An 18,123-nucleotide genomic window follows, 5' to 3' on the forward strand; every position below is an offset into this window, starting at 1 on the left:
TGCAGGAGGGTTCCCTTTTCTCCACACACTCTCCAGCATTTATTGTTTGTAGATTTTTTGATGATGGCCATGCTGACTGGTGTGAGATGATATCTCATTGTAGTTTTGATTTGCATTTCTCTAATGATTAATGATGTTGAGCATTCTTTCATGTGTTTGTTGGCAATCTGTATATCCTCTTTGGAGAAATGTCTATTTAGGTCTTCTGCCCATTTTTGGATTGGGTTGTTTGTGGTTTTTTGATATTGAGCTGCATGAGCTGCCTGTAAATTTTGGAGATTAATCCTTTGTCAGTTGCTTCATTTGCAAATATTTTCTCCCATTCTGAGGGTTTTGTTTTCGTCTTGTTTATGGTTTCCTTTGCTGTGCAAAAGCTTTGAAGTTTCATTAGGTCCCATTTGTTTATTTTTGTTTTTATTTCCAGTCCTCTAGGAGGTGGGTCAGAAAGGATCTTGCTGTGATGTATGTCATAGACTGTTCTGCCTATGTTTACCCCTAAGTGTTTGATAGTGTCTAGCCTTACATTTAGCTCTTTAGACCATTTCAAGTTTATTTTTGTGTATGGTGTTAGGGAGTGTTCTAATTTCATACTTTTACATGTACTTGTCCAGTTTTCCCAACACCAATTATTGAAGAGGCTGTCTTTTCTCCACTGTATTTCCTTCCCTCCTTTATCAAAGATAAGGTGACCATATGTGTGTGGGTTTATCTCTGGGCTTTCTATCCTATTCCATTGATTTATATTTCTGTTTTTGTGCCAGTACCATACTGTCTTGATTACTGTAGCTTTGTAGTATAGTCTGAAGTCAGGGAGCCTGATTCCTCCAGCTCCATTTTTCGTTCTCAAGATTGTTTTGGCTATTCGGGGTCTTTTGTGTTTCCATACAAATTGTGAAATTTTTTGTTCTAGTTCTGTGAAAAATGCCAGTGGTAGTTTGATAAGGATTGCATTGAATCTGTAGACTGCTTTGGGTAGTAGAGTCATTTTCACAATGTTGATTCTTCCAATCCAAGAACATGGTATACCTCTCCATCTATTTGTATCATCTTTAATTTCTTTCATCCGTGTCTTATAATATTCTGCATACAGGTCTTTTGTCTCCTTACGTAGGTTTATTCCTAGATATTTTATTCTTTTGTTGCAATGGTAAATGGGAGTGTCTCCTTAATTTCACTTTCAGATTTTTCATCATTAGTGTATAGGAATGCTAGAGATTTCTGTGCAATTCTTTTTTTTTTTTTTTTTTTTTTTTTCGCGGTACGTGGGCCTCTCACTGTTGAGGCCTCCCTCTCCCGTTGCAGAGCACAGGCTCCGGACACGCAGGCTCAGTGGCCATGGCTTACAGGGCCAGCCGCTCCGCGGCATGTGGGATCTTCCCAGATCAGGGCATGAACCCGTGTCCCCTATATCGGCAGGCGGATTCTCAACCACTGCGCCACCAGGGAAGCCCTGTGCAATTCTTTTGTATCCTGCTACTTTACCACATTCATCGACTAGCTCTAGTAGTTTCTAGTAGTTTTCTTTAGGATTCTCTACGTATAGATAGTATCATGTCATCTGCAAACCATGACAACTTTATCTCTTCTTTTCCGATTTGGATTCCTTTTATTTCTTTTTCTTCTCTGATTGCTGTGGCTAAAACTTCCAAATCTATGTTGAATAATAGTGGTGAGAGTGGGCAACCTTGTCTTGATCCTGATCTTTGTGGAAATGGTTTCAGTTTTTCACCATTGAGCATGTTGTTGGCTGTGGGTTTGTCATAGATGCCCTTTATTATGTTGAGGAAAGTTCCCTCTATGCCTACTTTCTGGGGGGTTTTAATCATAAATGGGTGTTGAATTTTATCAAAAGCTTTCTCTGCATCTATTGAGATGATCATATGTTTTTTCTCCTTCAGTTTGTTAATATGGTGTATCACATTGATTTGATTTGCGTATATTGAAGAATCCTTTCATTCCTGGGTTAAACCCCACTTGATCATGGTGTATGATCCTTTTATGTGCTGTTGGATTCTGTTTGTTAGTATTTTGTTGAGGATTTTTGCATCTATGTTCCTCAGTGATATTGGCCTATAGTTTTCTTTCTTTGTGACATCTTTGTCTGGTTTTGGTATCAGGGTGATGGCAGCCTCATAGAATGAGATTGGGAGTGTTCCTCCCTCTGCTATCTTTTGGAAGAGGCTGAGAGGGATAGGTGTTAGCTCTTCTCTAAATGTTTGATAGAATTCGCCTGTGAAGCCATCTGGTCCTGGGCTTTTGTTTTTTGGAAGATTTTTAATCACAGTTTCAATTTCAGTGCTTGTGATTGGTCTGTTCATATTTTCTCTTTATTCCTGGTTCAGTCTTGGCAGGTTGTGCATTTCTAAGAATTTGTCCATTTCTTCCAGGTTGTCCATTTTATTGGCATAGAGTTTCTTTTTTTTTTTTTTTTTTTTTTTGCGGTATGCGGGCCTCTCACTGTTGTGGCCTCTCCCATTGCGGAGCACAGGCTCCGGACGCGCAGGCTCAGCGGCCATGGCTCACGGGCCCAGCCGCTCCGCGGCATGTGGGATCTTCCCGGACCAGGGCACGAACCCGTGTCTCCTGCATCGGCAGGCGGATTCTCAACCACTGCGCCACCAGGGAAGCCCTGGCATAGAGTTTCTTGTAGTAATCTCTCATGATGCTTTGTATTTCTGCAGTGTCAGTTGTTACTTCTCCTTTTTCATTTCTAATTCTATTGATTTGAATCTTCTCTCTTTTTTTCTTGATGAGTCTGGCTAATGGTTTTATCAATTTTGTTTATCTTCTCAAAGAACCAGCTTTTACTTTTATTGATCTTTTCTATTGTTTTCTTCATTTCTTTTTCATTTATTTCTGATCTGATCTTTATGATTTCTTTCGTTCTGCTAACTTTGAGATTTTTTTGTTCTTCTTTCTCTGATTGCTTTAGGTGCAAGGTTAAGTTGTTTATTTGAGATGTTTCTTGTTTCTTAAGATAGGATTGTATTGCTATAAGATTCCGTCTTAGAACTGCTTTTGCTGCATCCCATAGGATTTGGGTGGTCATATTTTCATTGTCTTTTGTTTCTAGGTATTTTAAAATTTTTCTTCCTCTTTGATTTCTTCAGTGATCTCTTGATTATTAAGTAGTGTATTGTTTAATCTCCATTTGTTTGTGTTTTTTACAGATTTTTTCCTGTAATTGATATCTAGTTTCATAGCGTTGTGGTCAGAAGAGATACTTGACACAATTTCCGTTTTCTTAAATTTACCAAGGCTTCTTTGTGACCCAAGATATGATCTATCCTGGAGAATATTCCATGAGCACTTGAGAAGAATGTATATTCTGTTGTTTTTGGATGGTATGTCCTATAAACATCAATTAAGTCCATCTTGTTTAATGTATCATTTAAAGCTTGTGTTTCCTTATTTATTTTCATTTTGAATGATCTGTCCATTGGTGAAAGTGGGGTGTTAAAGTCCCCTACTATGATTGTGTTACTGTTGCTTTCTCCCTTTATGGCTGTTAATATTTGCCTTATGTATTGAGGTACTCCTATGTTGGGTGCATAAATATTTACAATTGTTATATCTTCTTCTTGGATTGATCCCTTGATCATTATGGAGTGTCCTTCTTTGTCTCTTGTAATAGCCTTTATGTTAAAGTCTATTTTGTCTGATACGAGAATTGCTACTTCAGGTTTCTTTTGATTTCCATTTGCATGGAATATCTTTTTCCATCCCCTCACTTTCAGTCTGTATGTGTCCCTAGGTCTGAAGTGGGTCTCCTATAGACAGCATATATATGGGTCTTATTTTTGTATCCATTCAGCCAGTCTGTGTCTTTTGGTTGGAGCATTTAATCCATTTGCATTTAAGGTAATTATCAATATGTATGTTCCTATTCCCATTTTCTTAATTGTTTTGGGTTTGTTATTGTAGGTCTTTTCCTTCTCTTGTGTTTCCTGCCTAGAGAAGTTCCTTTAGCATTTGTTGTAAAGCTGGTTTGGTGGTGCTGAATTCTCTTATCTCTTGCTTGTTTATAAAGGTTTTAATTTCTCCATCAAATCTGAATGAGATCCTTGCTGGGTAAAGTAGTCTTGGTTGTACGTTTTTCCCTTTCATCACTTTAAATATGTCCTGCCACTCCTTTCTGGCTTGCAGAGTTTCTGCTGAAAGACCAACTGTTAACCTTATGGGTATTCTGTTATATGTTATTTGTTGCTTTTCCCTTGCTGCTTTTAATATTTTTTCCTTGTATTTAATTTTTGATAATTTGATTAATATGTGTCCTGGCGTGTTTCTCCTTGGATTTTTCCTGTATGGGACTCTCTTTGCTTCCTGGACTTGATTAACTATTTCCTTTCCCATGTTAGGGAAGTTTTCAACTCTAATCTCTTCAAATATTTTCTCAGCCCCTTTCTTTTTCTCTTCTTCCACTGGGACCTCTATAATTTGAATGTTGGTGCGTTTAATGTTGTCCCAGAGGTCTCTGAGACTGTCCTCAATTCTTTTCAGTCTTTTTTCTTTATTCTGCTCTGCAGTAGTTATTTCCACTATTTTATCTTCCAGGTCATTTATCCGTTTTTCTGCCTCAGTTGTTCTGCTATTGATCCCTTCTAGAGAATTTTTAATTTCATTTATTGTGTTGTTCATCACTGTGTGTTTGCTCCTTAGTTCTTCTGTGTCCTTGTTAACTGTTTTTTGTATTTTCTCCATTCTATTTCCAGGATTTTGGATCATCTTTACTATTATTATTCTGAATTCTTTTTCAGGTAGACTGCTTATTTCCTCTTCATTTGTTAGGTCTGGTGGGTTTTTGCCTTGCTCCTTCATCTGCTGTGTTTTTTTCTGTCTTCTCATTTTGCTTAACTTACTGTGTTTGGGGTCTCCTTTTCTCAGGCTGCAGGTTCGTAGTTCCCGTTGGTTTTGATGTCTGTCTGCAGTAGCTAAAGTTGGTTCAGTGGGTTGTGTAAGCTTCCTGGTGGAGGGGACTAGTGCCTGTGTTCTGGTGGATGAGGCTGGATCTTGTCTTCCTGATGGGCAGGTCCACGTCTGGTGGTGTGTTGGGGTGTCTGTGACCTTATGATTTTAGGCAGCCTCTGTGCTAATGGATGGGGCTGTGTTCCTGTCTTGCTAGTTGTTTGACATGGGGTGTCCAGCACTGTAGCTTGCTGGTCGTTGAGTGAAGCTGGGTCTTGGTGTTGAAATGGAGATCTCTGGGAGATTTTCTTCATTTGATATTACGTGGAGCTGTGAGGTCTCTTGTGCACCTGTGTCCTGAACTTGGCTCTCCCACCTCAGTGGCACAGCCCTGACACCTGGCTGGAGCACCAAGAGCCGTCATCCCCACGACTCAGAATAAAAGGGAGAAAAAAAGAGAGAAAGAAAGAATGAATATAAAATAAAATAAAATAAAATAAAGTTATTAAAAGAAAAAATAATTACTAAGAAAAAATTTTTTAAAGTAAAAAAAAAAAGGGACAGACAGAACCCTAAGACAAATGGTAAAAGCAAAGCTATACAGACAAAATCACACCCAGAAGCATACACATACACTCTCTCAAAAAAGAGAAAAAGGGAAAAGTATATATATATCTTTGCTCCCAAAGTCCACCTCCTCAATTTTGGGATGATTCGTTGTCTATTCAGGTATTCCACAGATGCAGGGAACATCACGTTGATTGTGGAGATTTAATCCTCTGCTCTTGAGGCTGCTGGGAGAAATTTCCCTTTCTCTTTGTTCGCACAGCTCTGGGGGTTCAGCTTTGGATTTGGACCCGCCTCTGCCTGTAGGTCGCCTGAGGGTGTGTGTTCTTCACTCAGACAGGAAGGGGTAAAGGAGCCACTGATTTGGGGGCTCTGGCTCACTCAGGCCAGGGGGAGGGAGGGGTATGGAGTGCGGGGTGAGCCTGCAGCGGCAGAGGCCAGTGTGACGTTGCACCAGCCTGAGGCGTGCCATGTGTTCTCCCGGGAAGTTGTCCCTGGATGCCGGGCCCCTGGCAGTGGTGGGCTGCACAGGCTCCCAGGAGGGGAGGTTGGATAGTGACCGGTGCTTGCACACAGGCTTCTTAGTGGCTGCAGCAGCAGCCTTAGTGTCTCATGCCCGTCTCTGGGGTTCAAGCTGATAGACGCGGCTCATGCCCGTCGCTGGAGGTCCTTTAAGCGGCACTCTGAATCCCCTCTCCTCATGCACCAGGAAACAAATAGTCAAGAAGAATTCTTGCCTCTTCGACAGCTCCAGACTTTTTCCCAGACTCCCTCCCGGCTAGCCGTGGCGCACTAGCCCTCTCCAGGCTGTGTTCACGCCACCAACCCCAGTCCTCTCTCTGGGATCCCACTGAAGTCCGAGCCTCAGCTCCCAGCCCCCGCCCGCCCTGCTGGGTGAGCAGACAAGCCTCTCGGGCTGGTGAGTGCTGGTCGGCACCAATCCTCTGTGTGGGAATCTCTCCGCTTTGCCCTCCGCACCCCTGTGGCTGCGCTCTCCTCCGTGGCTCAGAAGCTCCCCACCTCCCCCACCCGCAGTTTCAGCCAGCAAAGGGGCTTCTAGTGTGTGGAAACCTTTCCTCCTTCACAGCTCCCTCCCACTGGTGCAGGTCCCTTCCCTATTCTTTTGTCTCTGTTTATTCTTTTTTCTTTTGCCCTACCCAGGTACGTGGGGAGTTTCTTGCCTTTTGGGAAGTCTGAGGTCTTCAGCCAGCGTTCAGAAGGTGTTCTGTAGGAGCTGTTCCACATGTAGATGTATTTCTGATGTATCTGTGGGGAGGAAGGTGTTCTCTGCGTGTTACTCTTCGCCACCTTGAAGCTCCTCCAAAATACTTTAATTTTGATAAAGTCTAATTTATCAGTTTTTTATTTTGTAGAATGTAGCTTTGGTGTCACATCTAAGAACTCCTTGACTGACTCCAGTTACACAGATTTTCTTCTGTGTTTTCTTCTAAAAGTTCTGTGGTTTAATGTGGTTCATTTTGGGTGTGTGGTTTATTTTGAGCTAATCTTTGTGTAATAGAGTGAGATATAGGTTGAATCAAGGCCAGGGCTAGGGTCAGACTCAAGCACAAAATTGAAGGACGTATCAAAAAACTCAGTAATCACAGCAAATTAACATTTTAATGCAATATTATAAAAGATAAGAATTAATGCATAAAATTCATAATGAGTAAAATTCCAGTGCTTTAAATAAAAATGGGATCAGTCACAGTGCTATGCCAAACTGTACTGAAGCCTGAGGCAAAAGGAAAATTCAGCTGAACTGAGGCTGCCTTAATTTAAACTGTTGATCTTTTGTTCATTACAGGTGTTTTTGTCGGGTGGAGGGGGGATAGGGTGGAGTACCAGAGTGGGGAAATAGTAAACTCACTGCTGCTTCAGTGATACTTTGAATTCTGGGCTAATTCACCAATCCACCTACTACTATTTAGTTTTCAGAATCCTGAAATTTAGGTTTTATAATTGCATTCACAGGAAGAGACTGAGTGGAATGTGATCCCTCTATCTCACCCAGCACCAGGAGATTTTTGTTTAATTAAAAAAAATCATAACTGTGGTGGTAAACAACATGAAATAAGTAATGAAATAGTACAAATTGCAGCAAATGTGCCTAGGAGGAAGCTCTAAGATCACTGCACATTTGCAAGGACATTCATATTATAGAAAATAAAATAATGTCTTTGATCCTAGTGCTAGTCCCCTCTCCTACACTGGTAAAGGTTCCCTTCACGTAACTATGCCACAGGCAAAGCTGCTGGCCTTTGCCTCATTAGCTGCCATCTGGCATCAGGCATACGTTGCTCCGTGTCTCAGTATTATCTTCCAGAGTCCATCTTCTTGCCTACCTGAGGACTATGGCTCAACTCTCCTATATGAAAATTAGACTTTTAACAGAAGAGTTTACAACCTCCCTAAGAGTTCATTTCTGTGTATGAAATCCCATACCATCGTATCTTTTTTTTTTCATTATTTTTAAGCTCACATTCTCATGCTTAGAGCCCACATCCTTTACTCTAGTCCTCAAGGAATTGGAGAACAGCTGGTCAACATCCTCTATTTCCTTTAAGATTATAAAGTTGCTGTTCTGTCTTCTCTTGTCTGAGTGAACCAAACTTAGTTGTTGTTGTTTTAACATTTCCTTGTGGGTCATATTTTCTCAACACTTCTGTTATCTTTGGTACTCTTTTTCTCAGACATTTCTAGATTTTCCAGTGACCAAATTGGACTAAGGGACTCCTTGGTGCTGTGTGGGTGGGAAGGGCATTATATCCTATGGTTAGAACAATATATGGCACATGGTAGGTGTTTGGTGAAAATGTATTTGTTAATTTTGCTTTACCTTTTGTTATATTTTATTATAGCATGTTCTTATCGGGACTTACTATAATGGCCTATTCCGTACCAGCTTCTCTTGTTTTTGTTTTTTGTTAATAGTATTTTCTAATTAATTTGGAATTTCAGAGCATAAATATGTTTTCTTTTAGATTTGATGAAAGAAGTACAAATTTTAATTGTCTACTTCTTTAAAACTTGAGGTGATCTTTTTTCAGACTTACTAAAAATAGCTATGTTTTGAGTTCAGTGGAGGAAGCAAGTTTACTGTGGATGCTTAAAATACTGGTAATCTAAAACTGTAATGAATATAATTTGTTTTGGTTGTTATACTGTTAATGAGTATGATCTGTTTCCTGGATCTATTTTGTAGAACACACTCTGCTTTGAAGTAAAAATTATTTGTTGGAATTTGTCACTCTGTTTTATCAAAATTCTAATCATTATTCTTCCTTAGAATAGAAGACGAATTCTGATGTGCTTATCATTTCATTTGTTCTCATTTCCAGTCTCTTTTAAAAGAACAATTTATAAATTTAGCCAGTGGACTCTTAGTTCAGGAGCAGTTATTTAGATTCTCTTTTCAATATTTTCTTCTTTGAAATAATGTTTACTGCAGGAATCCAGATTCAAAACCTATAGTGAGTTGTCTTTTCCTATAATTATCTGTCTTGACAGTGGTCTCATTTTGGGAGTTACAATTAGATGATGAACCTATCAAATCCCGCTTCAGGCTTCATAAATCATTGAAGGCGGAAGAATGAGGACTAAAAGCAGGGCTTGTCCAGTTTAATAGTTTATTCATTTTCTAGTGTCATTTAACCTGCAACATGCTGTATTAAAAGGCATCTACTGCTTATTTGGTGTCAGTCTCATGGAAATGTTTTCTGTTTACTATTTTGCTTCTATTTCTAGTCCTTCAAAGCAATAGAAACAGTCAGTGTTTCCCTTTTGATTAGTTAGAAACTTTTTTTTCTTCTCTGCACAAGAGTTTGGTGTTTAATTGGCATTTAAACATATCTATACTTCCTAGTATAGACATAATTGCCACAAATGGCAAAACTGGGTGAAGAATCATCTATTAGATAACACAACCCTGAAGGAGAAACATACTTGATGCTATAAGATATCAAGAAAAGAGAACTTGATTTTGGAGATATGTAAATTTTGTAGGTGTTCAAAATGACATGCTATTCTTTATAAAATGTATAAACATATAATACAGTAATGACTAGTGCTTTGTTGTCCAAACCCAGCACCATATTACATCACACTGGTAGAAGACCATGTGAAGGACTTATATGTCTTGTAGGAATTTCTACCACGGATTTTCCTCTCCCAACCAGAATTTGATGAACAATCTTTGGTAACAAGTTTTCCAGCTGTTCTATCAGAATTCTGGCCAGACTTTCACAATTTATATTAGTGTGGGGAAGAAAGACTTCTAATTAACACATGTCCCAGGATCGTGTTTTTTCCTTTTTTGGAGTGATAGATAATGCTGTGTCTTGTATGATGAGGGGTTGTGAGACCCCCAAAGGGCTAAATAAAAGAGTATGATTTGTAAAACATCTTTACCTATACTATATTAAGACAAATAGTGCTTTACGTATCCTGTATAGTTCATCTTTGAAGATTCAGCTTTTTCTATAATTTTTTGGTTTTACATACTTGATGATTTCCAAGATCTGATCATATATATTTCTTATCTAGTAGTTAGGGATTTCAAGCTTTATCCATTTGTGCTTTGTTTATTTATATAAAGAAAAGATTTATGGTTCTTATCTTTATTCCCATCTTGAACTACTGATAAATGAAGAATGGTAAAGGGGTCTGGGTCTGTGTAGATTAGATGGAGAGAGATGGCCTTAGGTACTGCTTCCCAAGCTCTTTCACAAGCTGGTCCTCATAATAGATGATAATGTGTGATATAACAGACAAACCCACTCTTTGCTGGAACTGACTTGCCTGAGGCTCCAGAGCCCCAGGCCCCTCTCAAGCCTGCATGGCTCTGGCTCCGTATCTTGACACACTTGATCCATCCTGTGCCCACCAGTCGGAAGTTCTACAGGAATACTGGGAATGTGCCTCCAGTAAGCTCTGCTTCTTTTTTTTTCTTTAATTTTTTAATTTAATTTTATTTATTTTTTTATGCAGGAGGTTCTTATTAATGATCCGTTTTATACATATTAGTGTATACATGTCAGTCCCAATCTCCCAATTCATCACACCACCGCCTCCACCACCTCCAGTCACTTTCCCCCCACTTGTTGTATTTGCCTTGTAGGATCCACCACTGGTGTCACTCACCCTATGGACTCCAGCTTCCAGCCTCTTATTTGTTTCCTGCTCCCAGACTGTCATTAATAAGAATAATTACCAGATTTTCTTCAATCATTATTTGTGCTTTTTTTTTTTTTTTTTTTTTTGCCTTTGTAAGTTCTTCTCAAATAGCAGATTGGAGCAAACTAACATTTAGTGTTTTGAATTAGAGGAAGAAAATTGTGTTTAATTTCCTTACCCAAGAGACCTTCCATTTTCTCTGAGATCTTTTTCTCGTGATGAAGTTCTTTAGGCAAGTTTATTATCAGATACAGATGTGATTCATTTTGTGCCAAGGACAATTACCAGGTTCCAGATTTTTGCTGCTTGAGCAGTTACCTTAATTTTAGAGCAGAGGCTGTAAATAAACTGATTTTAATAAATGCATTTTTTCCATCCATTTGATAGGACTTAATTTGTTAATTAGATACCAGTTTTTAAAAAGCATAATCTGTGCATCTGTACCAAATATTTATGGCAGGAATAGAGCAACACTTTTCCTTGTTTGTTTTTTTTTGCAGCAACCCATACATTTATAAACGTGCCATGGCATTTTTTTCTTTTCACCATTGGGCTTCTATCTGGTTTATCAGAGAGAGAATTGTTTGGGGCAGGGAAGGGGGAAGGTTAAGAAGATTTCCAGCAAAGAGTGATAATTGCTACAAGTCTGGCCCTATGGTGGAAGTTCCTTAGAGTTGGAGGAATGTGGAGGAGGAAAAAAGGATAGACACGTGCTCACTTATAAGAGCGGAGGAAATGTCTTTAATCGTTTTTATTCGAGGGATGTCTCCATGGAGATCAGGTGGGTGTTGAGGAGTCTTATTTATTGTAGACTAAGGCTTACTCACCAGGTTTGCTTCCTGAACTTTAGAGGAATGAAACCCGATGGCCCATGCATGCTGCAAAATCATCCAAGTTTGGGAAAAGCAAGGCTTTGGGATAACAGGACAAATAGCCTGGAAGAGTTTAGAGATTTCCCATCTTACTCTTCTACCTCCCTGGCTCAATATTTTAATGTAAGCAGTTTTTTTTCTTTCTCTGTGAAATAAAACCTGGGCTTGTGCAAATCCAAAGAAAATTCTTTCTCTGGTACCTTTCCATCAATCATCTACCTTCTTTTTATTTGCTTTGGACTCGCATCTTGATGTGTGTTCTTAGTTTTGGGGATCAGCATGTACATGGCCTTTCAAATGTATTGGGTAGTCCTGAGGGTATCCACGACCGTAAGACTGCCTCTATGCAAGTGCGCAAAACTGTGTGGCAGTCTCCTCCCCAGACAGATGTTAGGCTCTTTATTTGAAATTTGGAAAATGCCCCTTCTCCCAAGGAATCACTGGGTTAGCTTATCCATTCTTGTGCTATGTGACAAAAACCAAACATGAAAAAACCAGACGGAGTTTCTTTTACAGTGTGGGTCAGCAGCTGCGAAGGATCAAGAAATGGTGTTTCATAATAATCATGATTAAGATATAAACTTATGAAGGATGTTAGGCTTCTTTTAGCATGTGAAGTAGAATAAGGGTGGTGTTTGGATATGTGCATTACGGAAGCTTAAGATGTTATGCAGACATTGATTTCTTTTATAGTAACATTTGTGAACTGGGGTAGTAGTTCCTTTTTCCTTCCTTATGATTTTAGTAATACCATCTGCTTTTTAGTATAAACTTGCTAAGACTTCTTTTTCTGGGTCAGGTGGGTTTGGAGATTTTTTTTTTTTTTTTTTGCGGTACACGGGCCACTCACTGTCGTGGCCTCTCCCACTGCGGAGCACAGGCTCCGGACGCGCAGGCTCAGCGGCCATGGCTCATGGGCCCAGCCGCTCCGCGGCATGTGGGATCTTCCCGAACCGGGGCACGAACCCATGTGCCCTGCATCGGCAGGCGGACTCTCAACCACTGCACCACCAGGGAAGCCCTGGAGATTATTTTAAATCTGACACATCCCTTCCTCCCCATCATCTTCTAAAACAGGCCTTTGCATAATTAGGTGGTATAAAGGAATGAGCACTGGAGTTGTGAAAACCTCCTTGCTGATCCCAGCTCCTCTGTGTACAAGTTATGTGACCTTGGGAAAGTTACCCAGCCTCCTACAAGCCTCAGTTTCTTCTTCTTGTGAAATGGGGGTGAGATAACTAATTTTGTAGTGTTGCTGTGAGGATTCAACTACTTTAAATAACATAAAGTTGCAGATACCTAATAGTTCCTTTCCTACCATGTCCTAAAATATAAATTTATTTCTCTCATTGATTTCCTCCTCTTCTCCTTATTTGCTTCCATGATTTCACTTAAAGTAAGCAAAACAAAACCACAGAAATAAATTATTTGGAATTTTTTGTGGCCTTTTTACTTTTGCAGAGGGGTAATTCCAAAATTCCTGTTTTGGAATCTTGACACTGCCTTTTGTACACAAAGTGCTTTCTTCTTCTCTGCCCCCCACCCCCTCTTTTTTCTCTGGTCTTCACAGAGAAGAAAGATCTCTGTGTTGAGCACATGAAAGTCTTGTAACTCGTTGTCATCTTGCTTGTGATCTCCATCGCCAGTTACTGTCTCCTTGTGGCTGCCACTAGAGCTGAGCACTTCTGGGGCAAACTGTGGTTTCTTTGCACTGTCAGATTATCTAAAATGACAGTAGGTTTTGGTTTAAAAGGCTAAACTGGGACTTCCCTGGTGGCACAGTGGTTAAGAATCTGCCTGCCAATGCAGGGGACACGGGTTTGAGCCCTGGTTCGGGAAGATCTCACATGCCACGGAGCAACTAAGCCTGTGCGCCACAACTCCTGAGCCTACGCTTTAGAACCCGTGAGCCACAACTACTGAGCCCGCATGTCACAACTACTGAACCCCACGCGCCTAGAGCCCGTGCTCCGCAACAAGAGAAGCCACCGCAGTGAGAAGCCCGCGCGCCTCAGCGAAGAGTAGCCCCCACTCACTGCAACTAGAGAAAGCCCGTGTGCAGCAACGAAGACCAAACACAACCAAAAATAAAAAATAAATTTCAAAAGACTAAATTTATATGGTAACATGGGGTTCAGCTTAGGCAGCTAGGGGAAGCCAGTGGTGGTCCCACGTGCTTCGGTAAGATGAAGTAGATTAGTGTAAGAATAAAACCCTTTATCGATTTAATTAAGCAAATCAGTATATTAAAATATGCAGACTAACTTCAGAATCTAGTTCTTTGCACTACAGTGGCCTTCTGCTTTCTCCTTGGTCCGTGCAGATCTCCTGTCATGACATTTTCCTCTGCTCCTTTAAGTCAGATGTGCTCTCTACCCTTCATGTGCTGTCACTCAGCAAATGTGTACGTCTGAATGTGGCAAGCCCCCAGCTACAGAAGTACCTCTTCAAGAACAGAGGATGGAAGATGTCTTTGGTGGATGGTTGACTGAATGAATGCATTCCTTCTAAGTAGTTATAGCTCATCTGTCTTCTGATAGCTCCTTGGGCTTCTAGCAGGCACGTGTCCCATTGTTGTTAAGTAAAACCCAGTCTGTGTGTTTGACAAGTTAGCAGCGCGGCAGCTCTACTTGCTCCTCAGCCTCGCTGCCGTCTCAGGGGTTGTTTGGTTTGGCAGGTGGCCAGCTCTCTGCTATAAGATGCATTTCCTTGACAGGACAAAGTGTGGAGCCGCATTAGCTGCAAAGTTTGCGAAGGTTAGCTGAACATACACAATAAATATTAATAAACAAAAAAAGCCCACCCACCTTTGACTTTGAATTCTGTTTCTTCAATCCATGTTTTGGAATCCTTGTAATATTTGATTAATAGCCAGTCTTAGGGTCATTGAGCCTTAAGTATCTTGCTAAGTCAGACTGCTCCCAGAGTCCTCACTGGCTGCTTTGGTGACTCACTGCCACAGTGGATGGAGCTCTGGAATGACTGTTTAGTTCAAGGGGTCTCATTTGCCTTCTCCTTGCTTCCATGTAAAAAGCCATGCGTGTGTCTAAGGGCATTAGAGGGTAAAAGCTGTGAACAGGAATAGAGGTTCAGTGCCCTGAGCTTGGACTCCCTGGAAAGCCGTCAGACATTGGTCTGTTGGCCTGGGCCGTTGCCTCTCTCTAACATTTACACCCTCAGCGTAGAGGGAGAGAGTAACAGTAACCTGCTGCCCCTGGAAACTGCCTGCTTGGCTGGGTGTCTTGGAATTTACCAGGCCTACACTGTGGATCTTTTCCAATTCTGCACCCTGCTCACTTGAAAACATATTTGAGAACCAGTAATCTTAGACTGCTTAGCCAGATCTCTAGAGAACCAAGGAAGAGAAATAACTTTAATGCTATGTCCTTAAAGTTGTCCTGGGGTACTTTGTGGGTGCTGAGATTTCTGAAGGCCCTTGAAAGCTCCTCTCACTCTCCTCCCTTGCTCTCTGGTCCTTGCACATCCCTCTTTTTAGGCCTGCATTGGGAGGGAGCTAACCCTACTCTGTTTGTGGGGTACTTGAGTATAATAATGATCTGGAGAAATCAAATTATCCCTCCTAGGTAGTAGTGAGTTTAAGTTGAAAATTATCTCTACCTCCACCTAGCAAAGCAATCCATTTAGGCTTGGGTGAACTGTAACTTTTAATTCATCCCTGCAGCAAATATTTATTGAGTTCCAGACACTGATCTAGGCACTTGGGATTCTTGGCTACGTAAAACAGACGAAGATCGGCCTGTGTGGAACATATATCCTAGTAGAGGAGGCAGACAATAAGCATAATTAACAGTAAACTATATAGTACTTTAAAATGGGATACATGCTATAAAAACAAGGAAAGTAAGGGGAGTTGTGTGATGCAGTTTCAAATAGGGTGGTCTGGGTAGTTATGACACTTAAGCCAAGACTTGAAGGAGATGAGTATTGGCTTGGATGAACTTATTCTAGGTAAGATATGAAGTTATGTTTGTGACTCTTTTCATGTTTCCACATACCTGGCCTTGACCATCTGGAAATTCCCAGTAGTCTAGGCTTGCTTCTCAAATTAGTCTCAGTGGCGGAGAACCTGGTAGTCATGTTGTGCTTTGCAGACCATGAGCTACTGATGCACTTAATTCCATCTTACCAACCAGGCACAGTTTTATGAGGAGAAAATGTGACTTTTTATACACATGCATTATAAAGTAAGTTTCATGAGCATATGCACAAAGCAACAACAACCCCACACCCTAAAAGTCAAACTTTGATTTCCTATTTTCATATTTTACTAAAAATATGATTTACTATTTTCAAGTTTTTCTGTTAATATTCCCTCACCATTATAAATGTTTTATCATCTTTTAGCACTTGTTAGTAGACATTGGGTATCAGGCACCACAGGTTTAAGAAAAATTGTGGAAAGAAAACTTAAAACTGTGAAAACCTGCCCTTTGAACTTAGTTTTCCCCCGACGACAGGGGAAACAACCACTCTGATTTGGTTTTCTCAATAGAACATCTCAGCGCTCTTCAGTGGTGCAGAGCTTAAGAACCACTCTTCTCGAATATTGTCAGACATGAATTAGAAGTTCTGCAGACTCTTCTACATTTCCTCCTTAGTTTCTCGGGAATATCAGAGTAGGAATTGTAGCCATTTAACTATATGCATTTTTTTTTTGGCCAGTCAGGTGGGAGCCAGAGTTTTTATCGAAAGGGGTTGCAGGGATTCCCAGATATTCTGTCTTAAGAAAAGAGCTGGATGGCTGGGGAGAAGAAACCAAAGAAATGCAGCCCAAGGTAGATTATTTGGGAGACAGAAATTCCATGATTTGCATTTTAGTATTAGAACAGAAAATGGCAATATCTAATTGTACCCTTTCCCCTTAGTCCTTGTACATTGCTTGGCACATGAGAGGTTCCTGATAATCATTGAATTAATGTTTCCACGCATTTCTTGCTCTATCAGAGTGAGATCTGCAGAACCCAGCACATGCTGTTTCTGCCTACCAACCTTAGCTTCATTTTTCCCCCTTAATTCCATCCCTGCCATCTCTTCCACCTCTGCCCTCTTACTTCAGCAAAAATTAAAAACAGGCTGTACTTCTCACTGAGAACTCGTGGTTCTTTCTGACCCCAGAGTACCACTTATTTTCCTTACCAGTGATGAACTCACAGGATCATAACTTCCAGTGAACCTTCTCCTAAGTAGCTTTTCATTCAGGTTAATGTCAAGGCTTTATATTCCATATCTCTGTTTGACTTCAGCTACTGACCTGCTGGTTTATCTCATAGATAGGGAGATATTATTCAATGTTTGCAAGTGTGTGTTGTTCCTGAAAGAGCTTTATGAGATTTCGATCTTTGTAAACTAAAAACAGTAACCACCTGGCCTCAGTATGCTGTCCAGAGGGGCATATTTATTGTGTGTATAAAAGCATGAAACACTGAGATCTAAATCTGCTTCAGTGGTAAAATGAACTGAGTTATGTGGGTTCAGCATTCTAAGATGCCAGCCTCATGTGACAGCTGAACTGGGAAAGCCCAACTTTGTGGTTTCAAGGCTATCAGGAAAGGAGAGGAGAGATGTCAGGAAGGGAGCATCTTTTTTATTTTTATAGAGTATCACACAGATAACAAGTGATAGAACAGAACTCAACCTCAGGAACACAACCCTATAGTTTGGAAGAAAATGCCCTAAAAGTTACAGGTAATCATCAGGGTGATATTCAGTTTCATAAACAAGCCATCAAAGTACCAGCAGAATTTTTTTCCATTTTTATGTGCCCTCTTTAGTTGACTACCATGTCTTTCCTTTACAGAGTGTCGTCCGCTGCCTGTGGCATCCAAAGCTGAACCAGATCATGGTGGGGACTGGAAACGGATTGGCTAAAGTCTATTATGACCCCAACAAGAGTCAGAGGTATTTCATAAGTATTGCCTGTTTTAGATGGATGACAGCAACTGGGGGTGGGTTTTCTTTTTCCACCCCCACTTTTATTTATTTCCCTCTTTGATGGGGATCCACCCTTTTAGAAAATGCAGCTGGCACAGAGTAAAGCCTCAAACTCCTAGTATTGTGCTTTAAAGAGGATTTGGATATCTCCCTTGATCCATACAGAATTCAAAGTGAAAGTTTCCTGGGGATTTGCAGTTCTTTAGCTGAAATGTTGAGTGCAAGGGGGGGAAAAGGCCTGCCCTCTTTGCATACCACCCTGGACAGTGGCATTAGCAGTGATGCATGTAAGGGATTAACAAAGCAGGGAACTGACCACTTATAGGAAATGGAAACGGCTAGTCTGTTTTGTTCCCTTTCTGTTTGGGCTTTTATCAGGTGCCGGTTTGGATGTTTACCAGGGTTGTTCTCTGCCAGCAGAGGAGGACAGCTCAGCTACTCTCCCTTTCAATCCCCTGTGTGTCCCAAAATGCCAAATTTAAGCATACCAGTGTGCTTCAAGGATCTGAAAACTTCACTAGAGGCTCAGTCAGTCTCTCAGTTATTTCTCTTTTCCTTGGGCGCAAGGGTAAACATGTCACCAACCCCCAAAAAAGATGGTTTTGTTTCTCTTCGTTAAGGTACAGTGAGTGATTAGCTCTTTCTTTAGAGT

The 18,123-nt window shown here is 40.6% G+C and overlaps 1 protein-coding gene across 3 annotated transcripts in view; it reads left to right on the forward strand.

Moving 5' to 3' along the window:
* WDR70 (WD repeat domain 70) overlaps positions 1-18,123 on the forward strand; it is a 303,223-nt gene that overhangs the window by 262,375 nt on the left and 22,725 nt on the right. For all 3 annotated transcript variants that reach the window (XM_067030887.1, XM_059060266.2, XM_059060267.2), the window contains exon 14: positions 17,338-17,438. In XM_067030887.1, the coding sequence (XP_066886988.1) occupies positions 17,338-17,438 (101 nt within the window). The remainder of the gene's footprint in view (positions 1-17,337; positions 17,439-18,123) is intronic.

The sequence above is a fragment of the Kogia breviceps genome, chromosome 4, assembly GCF_026419965.1.
Source record: "Kogia breviceps isolate mKogBre1 chromosome 4, mKogBre1 haplotype 1, whole genome shotgun sequence".
Taxonomy (NCBI): Eukaryota; Metazoa; Chordata; class Mammalia; order Artiodactyla; family Physeteridae; genus Kogia; species Kogia breviceps.